Raw genomic sequence first — 16,136 nt, forward strand, 5'->3', positions numbered from 1 at the left:
CGAGGGCGTGGTCATCTGCCACCGGCCCAAGGATCCACCCACAACTATCACAAATAATAACACACTGTTGGGTCTAGGGAAGAAAAGAAAAGGGAAGTGATTATCCCCTTGTACAGGTCCTTGGTGAGGCCTCACCTGGAATACTGTGTTCAGTTCTGGAGACCATATCTCTGAAGAGACAGAGACAAGATGGAGGTGGTCCAGAGAAGGGCGACCAAAAAGGTGGAAGGTCTTCATCGAATGACTTATGAGGAGAGATTGAAGAATCTAAATATGTACACCCTGGAGGAAAGCAGAGGTGACATGATACAGACTTTCAGATACTTGAAAGGTTTTAATGATCCAAAGACAACGACAAACCTTTTCCGTCGGAAACAAATCAGCAGAACCAGGGGTCACGATTTGAAGCTCCAGGGAGGAAGACTCAGAACCAATGTCAGGAAGTATTTCTTCACGGAGAGGGTGGTGGATGCCTGGAATGCCCTTCCGGAGGAAGTGGTGAAGACCAGAAGTGTGAAAGACTTCAAAGGGGCATGGGATAAACACTGTGGATCCATAAAGTCTAGAGGATGTAAATGAATGTGGGGAAAAAAAAAAAAGATTTGCATTCACAAAAAAGCAGGGCCAGGGAGTAGCTTGCTTTTTATGGCAGTTACTACCCCAAATCAAATAAGCCTGATACTTCACTTTCAATGCATATCCAGCATAGCTCTCTGCTTCAACAGCAGGGGAGGAAGTCTGATACTTCAAGCATATCCAGCATAGCTCTCTGCTTCAACGGCAGGGGAGGAAGTCCTACACTTCAAGCATAACCAGCATAGCTCTTTGCTTCAACGGCAGGGGAGGAAGTCTGACACTTCAAGCATATCCAGCATAGCTCTCTGCTTCAATGGCAGGGGAGGGAGTCTTCAAACATATTCAGCATAGCTCTCTGATTCAACGGCAGGGGAGGAGTCTTCAAGCATATTCAGCATAGCTCTCTGCTTCAATGGCAGGGGAGAAAGTCTTCAAACATATCCAGCATAGCTCTCTGCTTCAACGGCAGGGGAGAAAGTCTTCAAGCATATCCAGCATAGCTCTCTGCTTCAACGGCAGGGGAGAAAGTCTTCAAGCATATCCAGCATAGCTCTCTGCTTCAACGGCAGGGGAAAAAGTCTGACACTTCAATCATATCCAGCATAGCTCTCTGCTTCAACGGCAGGGGAGAAAGACTGACACTTCAAGCATTTCCAGCATAGCTCTCTGCTTCAACGGCAGGGGAGAAAGACTGACACTTCAAGCATTTCCAGCATAGCTCTCTGCTTCAACGGCAGGGGAGAAAGACTGACACTTCAAGCATTTCCAGCATAGCTTTCTGCTTCAACGGCAGGGAGAAAGACTGACACTTCAAGCATCTCCAGCATAGCTCTCTGCTTCAACGGCAGGGGAGAAAGACTGACACTTCACTTTCAATGCATATCCAGCATAACTCTCTGCTTCAACGGCAGGGGGAATGAAGAAAAGTGGATCTATATACAGATAACCAACAAGGATTGAATTACATAGTCGGGGTAAACAAGCATGGGTGTAGCTTGCTTATTGCGGCAGTTACTACTCCTAATTAAGCTAGATATTTCATTTAGATGCAGCTTCAACACTGCTCTCTACATTAATGGTGGGGGTGGAAGGGTAATAGAACCAAAAGGTTGCCAAGAGAAACAGAAGTATGAAAAAAAAGAGAGTGTGAAACTTGCTGGGCAGACTGGATGGGCCGTTTGGTCTTCTTCTGCCATCATTTCTATGTTTCTATGTTATATGAAGTGCTTCATATCCATTCTAGTGCCTGATGGTGTAGGAAATCTGGCTGAGGACCTGGATATTATTGCAGATGGATGAGAGAGCAGGTAAATCATATACACATTTCTGACATGTGGCAACATTTTATAGAAGATATCTTCTATTCTTAAGAGAAGGTCATTTGTTTACTATCCTTTGCTTTGGAGAATGGGAGTTAAATAGAGCTAGGAATGGAAGGTTTAAGGGGATGAGAGCAGGTTCTATGGGATGGATAGAAGAAGTGAATAGTGTTATGGTGGGATATCACTAGGTGGTTGGGGGAAACCTCTCTACCTTGCTATTGAGAAGACCTGTATACATCTATCACTATAGTGGGAATCCAGGCAATATGTTTAAATCACTTACCAAATCCTGGTCTTATTTCTACAGATTTGGTGATCTGTAGACACCTTGTTTTGTTATGATGGCCACCCTTGAATCGGTTGTCTGTTCTGCCACTGTTTCCATACTTCTAGAAATCTTTGAGATAGTGGAAGAGATATAGGCTTAATCCCATAGTTGGACGCACAGTCTTCAGGAATTCCGAAGTTGAAGATCTGATGCAGAATAGAAAGCTGGTGATGGAGCTGTGGCAACTTGAAGCACTGGACATGAGTACTGTTGAAAATGTGTCTTCCAATCCTGGTTTTTATCTGCTACTTTTCTTCCAAAGCTAGCCAGGTATCTGCACTCTAATAAATGACAATTTACTACCTATGATCCTGAGCACGGTTCCCTCTATACCACGTGTGTGTATGCACACACAAATTGTGAAACTCATACACACAGCAAAACATAGCACGCATAAGAAATCCTAATATTCTTTGCATTATACTGGCAGTGCACAAATTTAAACTTGTCTAAAAAAAAAATTGCACAAAAAGAAAATTATTGTACACACAGTCTTTCAAAAATTTGAGGGAACATTGATCCTGAGATAATAAGTGCTCACAACTCTTTGAAAGAAGCTTTGTCTTCATTGCAGGGATATTCATTATTTGGATAATCATTGGAAAGACTTCTAGATGCTCATTGTCCAATGCAGCGTTCAATCATTGCCAATTCAGTACCAATTCAGGTGCGCACTTAGCTAGAAAACATCTTGGGCTTAGGCCCCAAACACTTCTTTCTGTTAGTACTTATTATATGGTGATCTGTGGCACACAATGCCAGAGCTACCAATAGCTTGGTTGACAAAGACATGATAGAATTAGAAACCCAACTATGGCTATGAGTGACAAGAAGCTTCCAAGAGTCTCATCATCTTCTTCTGAACACTGGGACATGCTACGTGCTGTGTCATGCCAATAGATCCTGTCTGATCTATTATAAAATATGCTCATGTCTATCTGGCAACATATATGTGTATGTATGTTTACACACAAACACTTGCAATGCATTGAAAGTGAGTATTTCAATGCATTGAATGCAAGCAATTTTCCTAACAATTTTAAAAACATATACTTATATATTTTATACACAAAAGTAAAATAGGATTTGCTTGCATAAACCCAATTTACATGTGTAAGTTGGCATATTTTAAAGCATATACACATAATTGAAATTACCAATTTTCCAATTATTCCACCATTTTACGCAGTCTTTCTCCAGGTCATCAAGACCCTCCTAGTTCCTCAGCCTTAATTTCTCCAAATTCACCTACATCTCCCACCCAGCCAATACTGCACAATATAAAAGTCTGATATCAATCTTGCAAGATAATTAGCAGGTGTAAAATTATGCAAGTAAGCTGCCAAATTATTGCAGATAAGTATCTTAGAAAATAGCAACTTACATGTATAAGTGTTGTTCCACCACAGAACTCTCCTAGACCTCCCTTTTTTTCATGCATATACGGGCTCATGAAACCGAAAATGCATGTATATTTTCGATTTTTGCAAAATAGTGATTACATGAGTACAGGCTACTTATGCATGTATAGGCTGACTTTTACACTTATAACTCTTTGAAAATTCACAACTCAATCTTAGATGAAGATGCCGTCTTCATGGTATTTGCTGAGTGGACCTCAGTGGATATTTTAATTGGTAGAAGATGGGAAAAGTCATCGTTTTCTCAGCTATTACTGTGGTCTAGTCTTGATTAGATGCATATCAACTGTGGGGGTAGCCTTGTTCTTCCCTCAGTTATCTGCATATGGGCTATAGGGGTGGGCCTCTTCATTTTCTTGGGTAGCTAGGACTATTATGTTACTTCTGGGCTTTGAGATATTGTTTCTTCTAGGCAGCTCATGCAAAAAACCCAACAATAACAACAACAACCAACCCCCCCCCCCCCACACACACACACACACAAAGAAAGCTATTGTCTCTCATCATTGTGATGTTTGTGTTTCTCTGCTTTCAGTAATGGTTTGTGATTACTTATTATATGTGCATGATTTTGAGTGCATTATTTTGTGTGAGTAGTTAGCTAAGGCCTACGCATGTCTTACATATTCCTTCTTCAACACTGGGATACTTATATAATGGGGTAGATGCACGCCAGATTTTATAATCCACACATGCAAGGGGGGAGACATCCGCAATTTTCGGGCATCAATGCATCCCGGCTTTCCCCAGTCCCCTCCCAGTCTGCACCAATTAAGGAGCGGACTGAGAGGGAACTTCCCTATCCCCCTACCTAACCTCCCTTCCCTTTCCCTCTCCTCCCCACCCCCTAAACCCTTTCTCCTACCTTTTATTTTTTTTGTATTTTATTGCTTACTGCTCAGTTGGCGCAGAAGCAACTTGTGTGCGCCGGCAGTACCTTCCCTGGCACAGCAGCAGATGGCCGCTGTACCGGCCACTTCCAGTCCCGCCCCTTAGACTGCCCCTTTCCTTTGGCCCGGCACTTCTGCGCATAACGGGAGTTGCACATGTGGCTGGCCCCTTAGAAAATGTGCATGGTGCACGCATGGCCCAGCCACATGCATAACCCCTGTTGTTTACATGCATGGCCGATTAAAAATTTACCAGAATGTGTGTGGCTTCACACAAGGTTGAATTGTATTCACCAAACATAGGACATGTTTCATCGCCCTTAGTTCATGGGGGACATATGCCACAGTTCTAGATGGTGGCTGATAGAGTCAGGGAAGTACAGAAGAGAGAAGACTGGAAAGATGCCTCCCTTACTTTTCTTTCACCACCCTCTATTTATTCTCCCCATCATAGATTGCTTACTACTGTGCCACATTTAGCTGTGTCTAACCTACAGAGAAATAATATTCCCTACCTTCTCAAGTCATGTACAGCCTCTCTCCTGGTAAGCCTGAAGAGTATTCCTGTCCTTTCCAGAGTCCTTTACTTTACATCCATCAGTCTCTCATCGCTTCCACTGCTACTGCTATTACTAAGGATATCTCTGTGCTTCCCTGAAGAAATGAGCAGCCTTTTGTTGGCACTAGTTGCATATTCCCAGAGAACAGCCTCAGTGAAAAACCTAGTTATTATGCTAACCAATAGTATGAGCCTGTGCAAGCCTACAAATTCTTCTTTCATTGGTTCAGAATTTTGGAACAGGCCAAAGAAACTGGCACTCTGCTAGTTTCAGTACATGCAAAATATTCATCAGTGTGTAATGTCCTTCACAATTTAGCAAGACCCCCATAATATGTGGCTACATATACAGGGTAAAACACCCTTTCCAGGGACTAACTCTTCTATCTACAAATCCTTATGTTTTGACTCCAGTGAAACCATGAATCTGACTATGACTTTCTTATCTGCCTGTAGACATGAGGGAATTAGGAAATGCAGAGGAGAGCAAGGCAGCCAGACTCTAAAAAAAGGAGGAGTAAGACTTGTAATATAGCATGTATCTATTTCTGTTCCTCTATGTAGCTATTGTAAGGTATATGTGGAGTTTGCTCATGTTATCAGATAACTCTTACTGTGTAGTTTCCCCTTCTCCAGCAAGGAAGCTGAGAGGATTATTCTTGAGATCTAAATTAATGCTGGCTGAAAACAAGATTTCTGACTGCAATACTGTAAAACATTTAGTTGTCAAGAACTATCTAATTTACTTTTCTGTAAGACACTACTCAATTTATCTAAACATCTAAATTTACTTTTTAAAAGTCCAAATTTGTGCTCAGTGAGCAAGTGGATGTATATGCCTCATTGTACTTCCCCTCTATTAGGCACCATAGGTGACCTACAAGAGTGAGTAGACAGGCTCAACATCCATATCCTGTGTCACCTATTAAAAATTCACATCATGGAGATTAGTTAGGTTGCATGGTAGTCTAGGGGTATCAAAGGTATGCTAATGTAGCTCAGTGAAAATGATCCTAGGTCCCCAGAATTAGTACTAAGAGTCTTGAGATGTTGTCCTGGTAGGATGTCACAGATATATCTCTGGCAGGCAACAGGATTGTTCTTTATGACTGTGGTATCTTGAGACTGACCTGGGCTTTGGTAGGTGCCGGGGGAGAGGGGACACTGGACTCCAGCAGTCTTTTCACATAAAAACTATTTGCGTACAGTGAAAAAAAAGGAACAAGCAAAACAAACCTGCTTAACTCAGCAGTCTGTCAAAGTAACATTTACAATACTCAGAGGATAATTTGCAAACTCACAGGTAATTCACAGTATTCACAGGTATGCCATCCTGGTTCTTCTCTCTGGGGCTCCCTGTTCTCTTAGGGGCCTGTTTACTTATCTTCTTACTAAGGGAATTGCTCTGGGACCATAATTCCATTTCTATCTCTGGTTTAAGGCAGACCGGGCCAGATACTTGGAACTGGTCCCTTAAGGTAATCTATGGCTCCCTATTGTCCCCTCTGTCACAGTGACATTTTTTGACAGGTTCCACTTCATCAGCTAGCAATTAAGTATCTCTACCCTGTGGTGGGGAGTCAGGGCTGCCACCATCCCTCAGGTCAATCAGACAGGTTGATTCAGTCTTTGTTTTTGCCCAGTGTGTGCATGGAAATTTAGTTCTGATTTTCTTAGGAAGATCAAAGAAAGAAATCAAGTCTCCAACCCCATGCACGTAATGGTGCTAAACCTGGGCTAGATCAGCCTGTTTGTTTTACCTAGGGGAAAGTGCCAACCTTAGACTCAGTGTGTGGCAAGGTAAAGTGGCAGCAAAAGTGTACTCACCCACTAGCTATTCATCCCTGCAGTGTCCTTTCCTGTAATTGCCGGACAAGGGCAGAGTGATGCAGGTTATAGATTTGGCAGGACCCAAGGAACTTGGTCACCACATTCAGAATTATTATGTCTGTGTCACAAACCATCTGAACTTTCAAAGAATGATGCTGTTTGTTGTTGCAATACACCATTGACATTTTACTGGGTAGTGGCAGCACTATATATATGCAATTAATTGCCTCCTTTATGATATGTACGCCAAAAATGACATAGAAACCCCTTTTTTGGATTTTACTGATTAGTGCACATTTATTTGACACTTACTACTTGACTTACTTCTATTTGCTTACTCATTTCCTTATTTTACTGCAGAAATAAACATATTTGTGCACCTTCAATGTACTGCATTAACACACAAATAAGTCCGCAAATCTTCTTTTGTGATAATTGCAAAATATATCATGTTCATGTGTGCAAAAACTTATGGCATTTAATAAATAGGTCCCTTGGGAGGTAATTTTTAAAAGGATTTATGAATGTAAATAGACTTTTGAAAATCATTATGACAGTTTGTTACATTTGAAAATTATCTCCTATATGTTAATTTTAAAGAATAAACTATTCCTAAAATCCTTTTAAAGGAATAATTTCATAACTGACCACGAGCTTCAAAATAACTATTTGAAGTCCAAACAAATTATACAAATGATCACTGTGTCTACAGGATAAAAATTGATCCAGTACTCCAACACACATATATATTGCATAATTACATTTCATTGTTTCATGGTGGATATATAAATATTTTATAAACACTGTTGATGGTAATCAAATAAATGGTTTGGAGCCATAAATCACATGTATTTATTTTTAAATTGCAGGCCTTCCCTTGCATTTCTACTGGAATTTATGGTGAGTAAAATATTTTATGAATATTTATTTCACCTACCAAGTACTCTAAATATAAGTCGTTGTATGCTTTCATTTTTTGCCTTTTTTTCATTAAGAGATTTCCACTGTTATATGTGACTCAAAAAGTGTTTTAAACTTTGAGCATAGTATTATATTAATGTAGTCTAACTAATGGATGTGATTAATCAAACATGATCTTGAAATGCTACAGTGACAGCAATGATTATACTTACAGCTTACTCTTCCAGCATTATTGCAGTATGGGAGTATCGCAAATCTAGTGGTGAAGGGGGTTTGGAAGGATAAGGGATGATCTGGGGGAATGCGGATAAGGAGTGGTCAGAGGTAAGGGAGGGGAAATGATCAGCCCTGTACCATTTTACCCTTTAAGATAATGTTTGGAGGGTCTGAGGAGGTGGGAAGGGGGTCCGGTCAGCATACCCCATTTTTATGACATCGGGTTGGAATGTCGAAGAATTTGTGCCTCTAGGCCCGCATTACTGTTTTTGTATTTGGTTTTTGTTTTGTTTAAACAGAAGATTGCCACTTAGCCAATTACATTAGTTTGAATATAGCCAGGTAAGCTTAAAGTTATACAGGTACACATACCTGGATAACTTTAAATCTATCTGGGAAATTTCAAAGATAACTAGTTAGATTTAAAATTATCTGGTTAAAGGTAGACGGGATAACTTTACTTGGGGGTATTCAGTGGGATATTTATCGTACGGAATATCCATGGGATATTCCATGTCAAGTGGACCAATTTAGAAAATCATCCATGCTTGACCTCCTTCAAATTGAATTATAATTTGTGTGAATGTTTGCTAGAGCTCTAAACAAAACTGCAAAATATGTTTGGCTAGATCTCTATTGGTTCAAGAGCTAGAGGCAGCTGAATAAGTACTGTGTTCTGTACAACACAAAACAGCCACTTTGTCTGGGCACTGCAGCCAAACAACCACTGTTAGGGGCCTGAAATTTTGCAAACTATTACAACCTCAAGTGCTAAGTTGCTATGCAAAGTTTGGAACCTAACATGAGCTTGCCACCCTTTTTAAGGGCCAGCAAACTACATAAAAAATTTTACAAAAGAAATTTAAGGCCTACTTTAACTCCTGATTGCTCCCGATGTATACTTCGATTCAGGCCATAACTGGATCAGTAGTCATGACTCATGACGTACATCTAGGATTTGCACTAGAAAGCTTTGCAGCCAACTGGCAGCAAAATATAGTTACATAAAGACATGATGTCACCTTTTTATGCAAATTTTTGCCATTTTTTTTAGTACAAATATCTCTACTGTGTAGTTTCTAACTTTTTTCTTTCTAATGTCATTTGAAAGAGTCACCCTGTTTCGTCTTGGACCCAGCCTTCCTTTGGTCAGAATTACAGTCCCAAAGACAAGCATCATTTGCATATACAAATGCACTATGTTAAAGAGCCATCTTTAGTACCCAACTGTGAAAATGCAAATGAGCTACAGATATGAAATTTTACAGTGCAGCTCAATTTACTATGCTTACCACACTTTTAGCTTTTGACACATAGGGCCGGATTTTAAGACATACGCGTGGGCGTACATTTGTGCGTGCAACCCGGCGCGCACAAATGTTCGCTGGATTTTATAACATGCCCCCCCCCTAAATCCCCCCCACCTTTATTTTGTAAGTTATGCCTCCTTCTGGCAGGCGTAACTTGCACGCACCGGCCGGCTGCCGGCGTGAGATTCCCTGGCACAGCAACAAATGGCCACTGTGCCGGAGGCCTCGGTCCTGCCCCCGGACTGCCCCCAGTCCGGCTCCCCGCCCATGCCTCACCCCTTTCACAAAGACCCGGGACATACGCGTGTTGCTGGGCCTTTTGAAAATAGGCTTGGCGCGCATAACCCCAGCTGGATTTACACGCATAGGGCTTTTAAAATCTGACCCATATTTGTTTAGACAGTTTCATAAATTAGTCATCAACGTCAATGCAAAACTTTTTATTCCGATTAGTTACTTTGCATTGGTCAAGGGTGTCTGAGCCTCTGCCAATTCAGAAAAATTGACCCTATCACCTGGGGACCACTCCAAACAGCCAGACTAGGTTACAGCCATAGGTTTCCAAGCACAAAACAAGAAAAGGCAAGACACTATGTACAACAATTGCTTAAACTGCAGATTTCCCAAAAATTCACTTAGTGATTTTTCTTGCCTTGCACTTTGCTTTTGAATGTCCCATCAATGTATGACAAAGTGACTTGTGAATAAATGTACTGCCTGTCTGATGAGGATGTTATGGGTGCATCAAGGTTAGCAATAATGTGTTCTTCTGGAACCCAACTGGAGCGGCCAGTAAAATGCCCTGGCAGGACCTTAGGGGTGCAAGAAATTGACCAAGACATCATGTTCCTCAGTTGAGGCTTTGCATATATGGCCAATCTACCAGGAATTATCATAGATGCAAGCTAAATACTGACCAGGTTGTAAGCTAGATACTTGAAGGGCATGAAAATATTCATGGTCATGTTCTAGAACACTTGCAATGAATGAGGTAACATCATTCGAAATTTTGCTAAAGCAAATTTTAGTTGCATCAGTGGACTTGAATTGATGATTTTCCCTTGTGCCAGCAACTGTTTGACCTTTGCTAAGCCTCTCATCCTGAAGAGGTCTGATTGCGTCAATGTCCTCCTTTGGCACAAAGAAAAATTTAATGCCAGGGACACAAGAGCACAATGGTGTCACAGGCCAGGGCATGTTCCCAAAATCTCTGCCACAACACACTGCTAACATGACATTACCATACTTCCTTGTGAATGTGATACTTTTGCATGTTTAGGTTTGCATGCAGTAAATAACACAGCACAAAAAAATGTCCATTTTGAGGGGTCATTTATAAAAGTATGTCGAAGCAAGATGTGTCATAAGCTACAAGCATAGTAAGCACAAGAGGTTCGCCGCACTGTAGAATTTCACATCTCTAGTTAATTTGCATGTTACACAGCAGGTCGCCAAAGATGCCTCTTTTTAACATAGCGCGCCCACACATGCAAATGATGCATATTCGGGCGAATTTTTAATCCGTCGCATGTGGAAAATCCAGGGGTTATGTGCGCGGCAGGCCTTGCGCGAGCTGCATGCATTTTAGAAGGAACCCCAATATGCGCAGAAGTGCCGGGCCAAAGGAAAGAGGTGGGGAGGCGAACATTTGCTGCTGTGCTGGGGAAGCTTGTGCCTGCAGGTTGCTGGCACGCGCAAGTTACTACTGCTTCAGAGGAGCAGCAACTTGAAAAACAAATAAAAAAGGTAGGGTAGGATTAGGGGGCAGGGAGGAGAGGGGAAGGGGAATGGAGGTTAGGGGAGGGAACTGGGGAAGCCCGGGATGCATCACCATGCGAAAATTATATTATTCCCCCCCCCCCCTTGCACATGTGGATTCTAAAATCTAGTGCACATGTGCGCACGCAGGTTATAAAATCGGCGCGTCTATGTGTGCGCGCCGGGAAGCGTGCGCAGATGTATTAAAAACTACCCCATAGTTTGGGCCTTAATTCTGACCAAAGCAAGATCGGGTCCAAAACAAAACAGGGCAACTTTTGTAGGAAGAAATGATGCTCTTTTCAATGACATAAAAAAGAAAATGATTAAAAACTACATAGTAGAGATATTTGTACCTGAAAATTGGCAAAAAAAGCATTAAAAAATGACATTGTGTCTTTAAGTAATTATATCTTTGCTAGGACAACAAAGGAGGTAGATGCCAAGGTCTTTTTCAATTCTGTATTGAAGTGGGCTGTAATGTTTTAAACGCGTCTCCACTTCAATACAGAATTGAAAAAGACCCTGGCATCTACCTCCTTTGTTATTATATCTTTGCTTCCAGTTGCCTGTAAAGCCTCTTAATGCAAATCTTATACATATATGCCATGGGCCATGACTAGACGCCTGAATCAAAATATAGGTCAGGAGCAATGAGGATTCAAAGTAGGCCTTATATTTCTTTTATAACATTTTTCATATACTTTGCTGCCCATAAGAAGAGAGACAAGCTGATGTTTTATTCCAAACTTTGCACTGGGACTTACCACCAGGGGTTGTACTAATCCTCAAAATTTCAGACCCCTGAGAGGTGTTGTCAGGCTGCAGCACATGGACAAAATGGCCATTTTAGTTTGCATGGAGCAGGGTAGTCAGAGGTGACCTCCATTCAACTGCCTCTAGCTCTCCAACCAATGGAGATCCAGGCGAAAAATCTAGTGGGGTTTGGTTTGAGACCCTAGAGAATATCCGTGCAAGATTTTGTTTGATTTGGAGGAGGTTGAGTGTGGACCCCTGGTCCACTTGATATGGAATGACCCCTCTGATATTTTGACTTTAGCCAGATAAGTTATCCATATTTGTCTTTTTAAATATTGGCCTCTTTGTGAATGTGGAGATCCTTTTCTGAAGTAAATGATGAGTTTAAAAGTAGAAAAGGTTTGTGAAATATGGGAGAATATGCACAACATCAACTGAAGAGAATAGCTTCAAAATTTCAAAAGTTATGCATCTCAAGTGTTATGCCTGTTAAGCTGGTTATGGTTAAGCTGCTCTAGCAGTTACTTTTCTTAAACATAGTTTTGTTTTTTTTTTCCCGGGCAGTAATGAATGCTGTTTTCAAGGGTAAAAATAGCATTGTTTGCAAATTGCCCACCCTCAGTGCAGGTGAAAGTTTGGGCGGGAAAAAAAAAGTTAGGAGGTATATATTCAAAATTAAACAGCTAAGTAAGAGCTAGATTCATCATTTTGCTATAAATTTCACAAGAATAGCACCCGTGATAAAAAAAAAAAGAGGTGTGGTTAGGGTAATTTTCCAAATACTGCATCGCATAGCTATTTTACCACAACGTCGCACCTGCAATATTTTTACATTACAAACTGAGAAGTGGCCAGAGAGAGGGAGAGAGAGATTCTTTATAAGGCTTGCATATAAGTCAGCTATTTATACCTCTGTAAGATGAGTAAATAGTAACTCAGGGTGAGATTTTGGTGGTGGCGGCGGTGTAGGTTTTATGGGGCAGTTTTACCTGCACAGTCAGAAGTACAAACAACACAGTAAACAGTGAAGATTTTATGTGATTTGCCGTGATGAAAGGTACACAAAGAAAGAGAGAGAGATTGAAGCTAGGTAGAGAGTACATCAAGCTAGGTAGAGAGTACATTGTACAAATCAACTCTTCTTGTACCTTTCATTGCTCCATATAACAGAAAATCTTCAGTGATGTCAACTTTGCCATGCTTATCCAGATAAGTGGTGACCACTGAACACAGCCAGATATTCAGCTGCCACCATTTTGCTGGATAAGTCCTTACTTATCAGTCTTAAATTTAGGAACCTAAGTTTAACTGAAAATGTGTTTAAATATAAGGTCCCTAAAACTTTGGAGCTCACATGACGTGGTAAGCATTTTTTGAAAGTTAATTCCTTAGTAACTTTCACTTAAGGTATGCACTGGAAATTTTTCATTTTGTTTTTTGTTTCATTTTTCTTTTTTTCTTTTGGTTTTTGTATATTTCATTTTTATTTTATTTTGTTTAGGAAAAAATGAAACAGAAAAGGAAAAACAGAACAAAGCAGTTTCTAGTCCAAGTACCCCACCCAACCATTCAAAATTGATTGTCCCTTTAGTCCTCCCTTCCTCCCCTGGTCCTCCTTATCGTATTGGTGGGGTTAAAGGAGGCTGGAGTGATCCCTAGCTACTATTTTTCAAAACTGATGTTAGCATGAGATCGGCCAGTGCAATTTTGAGAAACAGCTGCTGTGGGGCAAGATTAACTGGGGAAAGCTCTTGAGACAGCTTTGATATAACTGATTTCAGGAGGTGTCACAAGAAGAAGCAATGGATACCAAGGGCACTCTGTTGATTTTTTTATTCTTAACACAACAGAGTGGATATTAAAACTAGTTTGCGCAAATAGAGATTTATAATTTTTGGAAAGCATGTTGTATATTTTCACTGATACAGATGAGAATGAAACAATATTTGGAGGTTGCATACTGAGATGGAGGAAATTGAGGCTGTACTGAGGCTCCAGGTTCTATGTAATACCGAGATAAAAGTTAAAAAAAAATTATATATTCTTTATAGAAATAAGTTCCATGAAATTCTGAAATTGAATGGAACTTATTCCAAGTTCTGTGTGTCATTTATCAGGGAACACAGTTTTTGTTTTTTGAACTAATACAATATGAATCTTTTTAAGGGATAAGCCCCATTGTGAATAGATGTTTATTTTGTTGTTTCTTTTTTCTTTTAGAGGTTGGCTAGAATTTTTGTAATCATTTAGGTGGCTTGGGTCATCTGGAATTTTATGTTTGCACTTAGATTATAGTTTAATCATGTTTTAGTAAGATCACAATGCAGAGTTTATGCACTTAAAATCAGCATATACACCTCTGGGAATGAGAGCTGATTCCCAAAGGCCTGAAGACAAAACTAGTCTTTCTTAAAACAGTATATTTTTATTTCAGCTTCACACATGCACACCAGTAGATTGCCTTCCCTTCAGAACAGTGTACTCAATTACTCATAGTTCAGTATTGCTTCCCTCAGTACTCACAGTTCAGCTTCATCTCAGCTCAGTGTTTGGATAGTGTTACTTTCCAGGAGCAGCCTTCCTCTAGGAGGCCTGGGCCTGGTCTGGTTACCGCCACCTGGACCCCAGCTCTTATTCCCCAGTCTCTGGTTATGCCCTCTTAGCCCCACCTGCCCTGCAGGATCCCACCATAAAGCATAATCTTCTTAAGCAATTTAAGGTGGGCCAGGCGTCTAGCCTGGTCCTGTACAGATATATCAGGGAATACTTAGGGCATTGCCTCACAACACCTTTAAGTAACCTTCATGCGGGCTAAGTGAATTTTCAGAAGGCCACAAGTATGCATATACTCACGCTGATTTGCGGAAAAGTATGCATAGAGAAACAGGGCATTATAAGGGCTTTCTAGCATGGGATTTGAAAAGTATGCACATACTCAGGGGTAAATTTTTAAAAAGTTGCTCATGAGCAACTCATTTTAAAACTGGCACATTATGGGGCAGATTTTAATATCTACGCCCGATTTTATAACATGCGCGTGCAGCTGCGCATGTTATAAAACCTGGGGTCGGCGCACGCAAGGGGGTGCACACTTGTGCGCCGGCGCGCGATCCCTGGCATAGCGGCAAATATGGCCGCTGTGCTGGGAGCCTGCCCCGCCCCCTCCTTGCCCCTTTTGGCAAGCCCCAGGACTTACACGCGTCCCTGGGCTTTACGCGCGTTGCCGGGCCTTTTTAAAATAGGCCCGGTGCTCGTAACCCTTTTAAAATCCAATCCACTATGTTTTCTTGTATAACTGCTTAAAATAAGGAGCAGACATTTGCACAAAAGGCGTATTTTACATTATATCTGCATGATTGCATGCATGATTTAAAATGTCAGCATAGGTGAGCTCATGTCCATATATGTGTGCATGTGGACATGCGCGTGTGTGCTTATTTTAAAGTTACCATCCCTTTGTACAAAAGGAGTATGCACATTTGTCATCAAACATAAGCACATGCTTTTACATCTGCTAAGCAAATCACATAAATTAAATCTCTCTCTTTTATCTTCAGTTTTTGGGTGAGGGTCTGGGACAAGTAGAGGTTTTGAATGAACTAGTGGGAGAGTTGGCACAACTGGTGAAGGTCTTGGCAAATTGGTTCTTGAAAGTACATGCACTATTTATTCTGACATGAACTCATACTGACTTGGTTTTAATGCCTGATGTGGATACATGCAGAAGGCAATCAAATAGGTTTTGTGTGGAGCAAGAGAAAGGATCTGGGGCCTTTCCCGCACAAGAAAACGCAAACCTCTTCCACTTCGGACATTGCACTTCCTTGTGGAGTACCCGTCCCACGTTTTAGCTGTGACTTTGGGGCTCTCTGCTGCCTTGGGCAAGCATGAGAACCCTGTTGCTGATGGGACCACAGAAGTGGAAGGAAAAGTCTCCTCAACTGAAATAAATGTCTCCTTGGCACCCTACTCGAGTAACTTCTGATTGAAGAAAGTGAATCTGGAGTGGTAGTGGAGAGGGTCTGAAACATCGTGCAATGGTCTTTTATCTGAGCACCAGTTTCTTTGACTTTATCTCCAAAAAGATTCTCCCAATTGCAAACCATGTCAGCATGTCTTTCCTGGATATCCATTTAGATGGGGAAGAAAGTGTGGTAAGTGAAAGTATGAAGGCTTAATACATACATATATAATCTGCTGCAATTTCAGTTTGGTTACCAAATTTCAGAGACTTCTATTCTAAATA

The 16,136-nt window shown here is 41.0% G+C and overlaps 1 protein-coding gene across 4 annotated transcripts in view; it reads left to right on the top strand.

The window, feature by feature from the left end:
- MACROD2 (mono-ADP ribosylhydrolase 2) overlaps window positions 1-16,136 on the top strand; it is a 2,649,380-nt gene that overhangs the window by 1,796,825 nt on the left and 836,419 nt on the right. For all 4 annotated transcript variants that reach the window (XM_029593573.1, XM_029593571.1, XM_029593572.1 and 1 more), the window contains exon 7: window positions 7,796-7,826. In XM_029593573.1, coding sequence (XP_029449433.1) covers window positions 7,796-7,826 — 31 coding nt within the window. The remainder of the gene's footprint in view (window positions 1-7,795; window positions 7,827-16,136) is intronic.

This window comes from Rhinatrema bivittatum, chromosome 3, assembly GCF_901001135.1.
Source record: "Rhinatrema bivittatum chromosome 3, aRhiBiv1.1, whole genome shotgun sequence".
Lineage (NCBI taxonomy): Eukaryota > Metazoa > Chordata > Amphibia > Gymnophiona > Rhinatrematidae > Rhinatrema > Rhinatrema bivittatum.